Raw genomic sequence first — 795 nt, 5'->3', positions numbered from 1 at the left:
GCAATGGGCTAGTAATTGTGGGGCTGCTAGCCCTCCTTAACCCAAATCCAGCACTAAGCAATGGGCTAGTAACTGTGGGGCTGCTAGCCCTCTTTAACCCAAATCCAGCACTAAGCAATGGGCTAGCAATCGTGGGACTGCTAGCCCATGAGCATCATGTGCTGGGCTGGTCACTGCAGGACTACCTGGTGCCGTGCCAGGGGCTGTAGCTGCAATGTGGCTACCAGCCCCGCAATGTGGCTACCAGCCCCGCAATGTGGCTACCAGCCATGGCAACATGCCAGGGGCTGTAGCTGCAATGTGGCTACCAGCCCTGCAATGTGGCTACCAGCCATGGCACCATGCCAGGGGCTGGAGCTGCAATGTGGCTACCAGCCCCGCAATGTGGCTACCAGCCATGGCACCATGCCAGGGGCTGGAGCTGCAATGTGGCTACCAGCCCAGCAATGTGGCTACCAGCCATGGCATTGTGCCAGGGTCTATAGCCACAATGCGGCTGCCAGCCCTGCTAGCCCCATGCCAGGGGCCATAGCCGCAATGTGGCTACCAGCCCCACACGGTGGCTACCAGCCCCATGGCCACCATCAATAAAAATGTCACTGGCCCCGTGCCTGGCAGTGCCAGCACCCAAAATCCCTCAGTTTCAACCCAAATTTGTGCCGCTCCTGCCTGCCCCATCCCTGCGCTGCCCCAGGGCATTGTGGGAAACTCCAGCCCCATAGGGACCCCCCCATCCCAGGAAAAGGGAAGGGAAGGGAAGGGAAGGGAAGGGAAGGGAAGGGAAGGGAAGGGAAG

At 60.0% G+C, this 795-nt stretch overlaps 1 protein-coding gene across 1 annotated transcript in view; it reads right to left on the bottom strand.

The window, feature by feature from the left end:
* Window positions 1-335, bottom strand: part of CLU (clusterin) — a 7,060-nt gene extending 6,725 nt beyond the window's left edge. The window contains exon 1 of the mRNA XM_026041142.1: window positions 329-335. Within this exon, the coding sequence (XP_025896927.1) occupies window positions 329-335 (7 nt within the window). The remainder of the gene's footprint in view (window positions 1-328) is intronic.
* Window positions 336-795: the final 460 nt, after the last annotated feature.

Source organism: Nothoprocta perdicaria, unplaced genomic scaffold (genome assembly GCF_003342845.1).
Source record: "Nothoprocta perdicaria isolate Ctin4 unplaced genomic scaffold, notPer1 scaffold_101, whole genome shotgun sequence".
Taxonomy (NCBI): Eukaryota; Metazoa; Chordata; class Aves; order Tinamiformes; family Tinamidae; genus Nothoprocta; species Nothoprocta perdicaria.
This window is presented reverse-complemented; position numbering and strand designations above follow the sequence as displayed.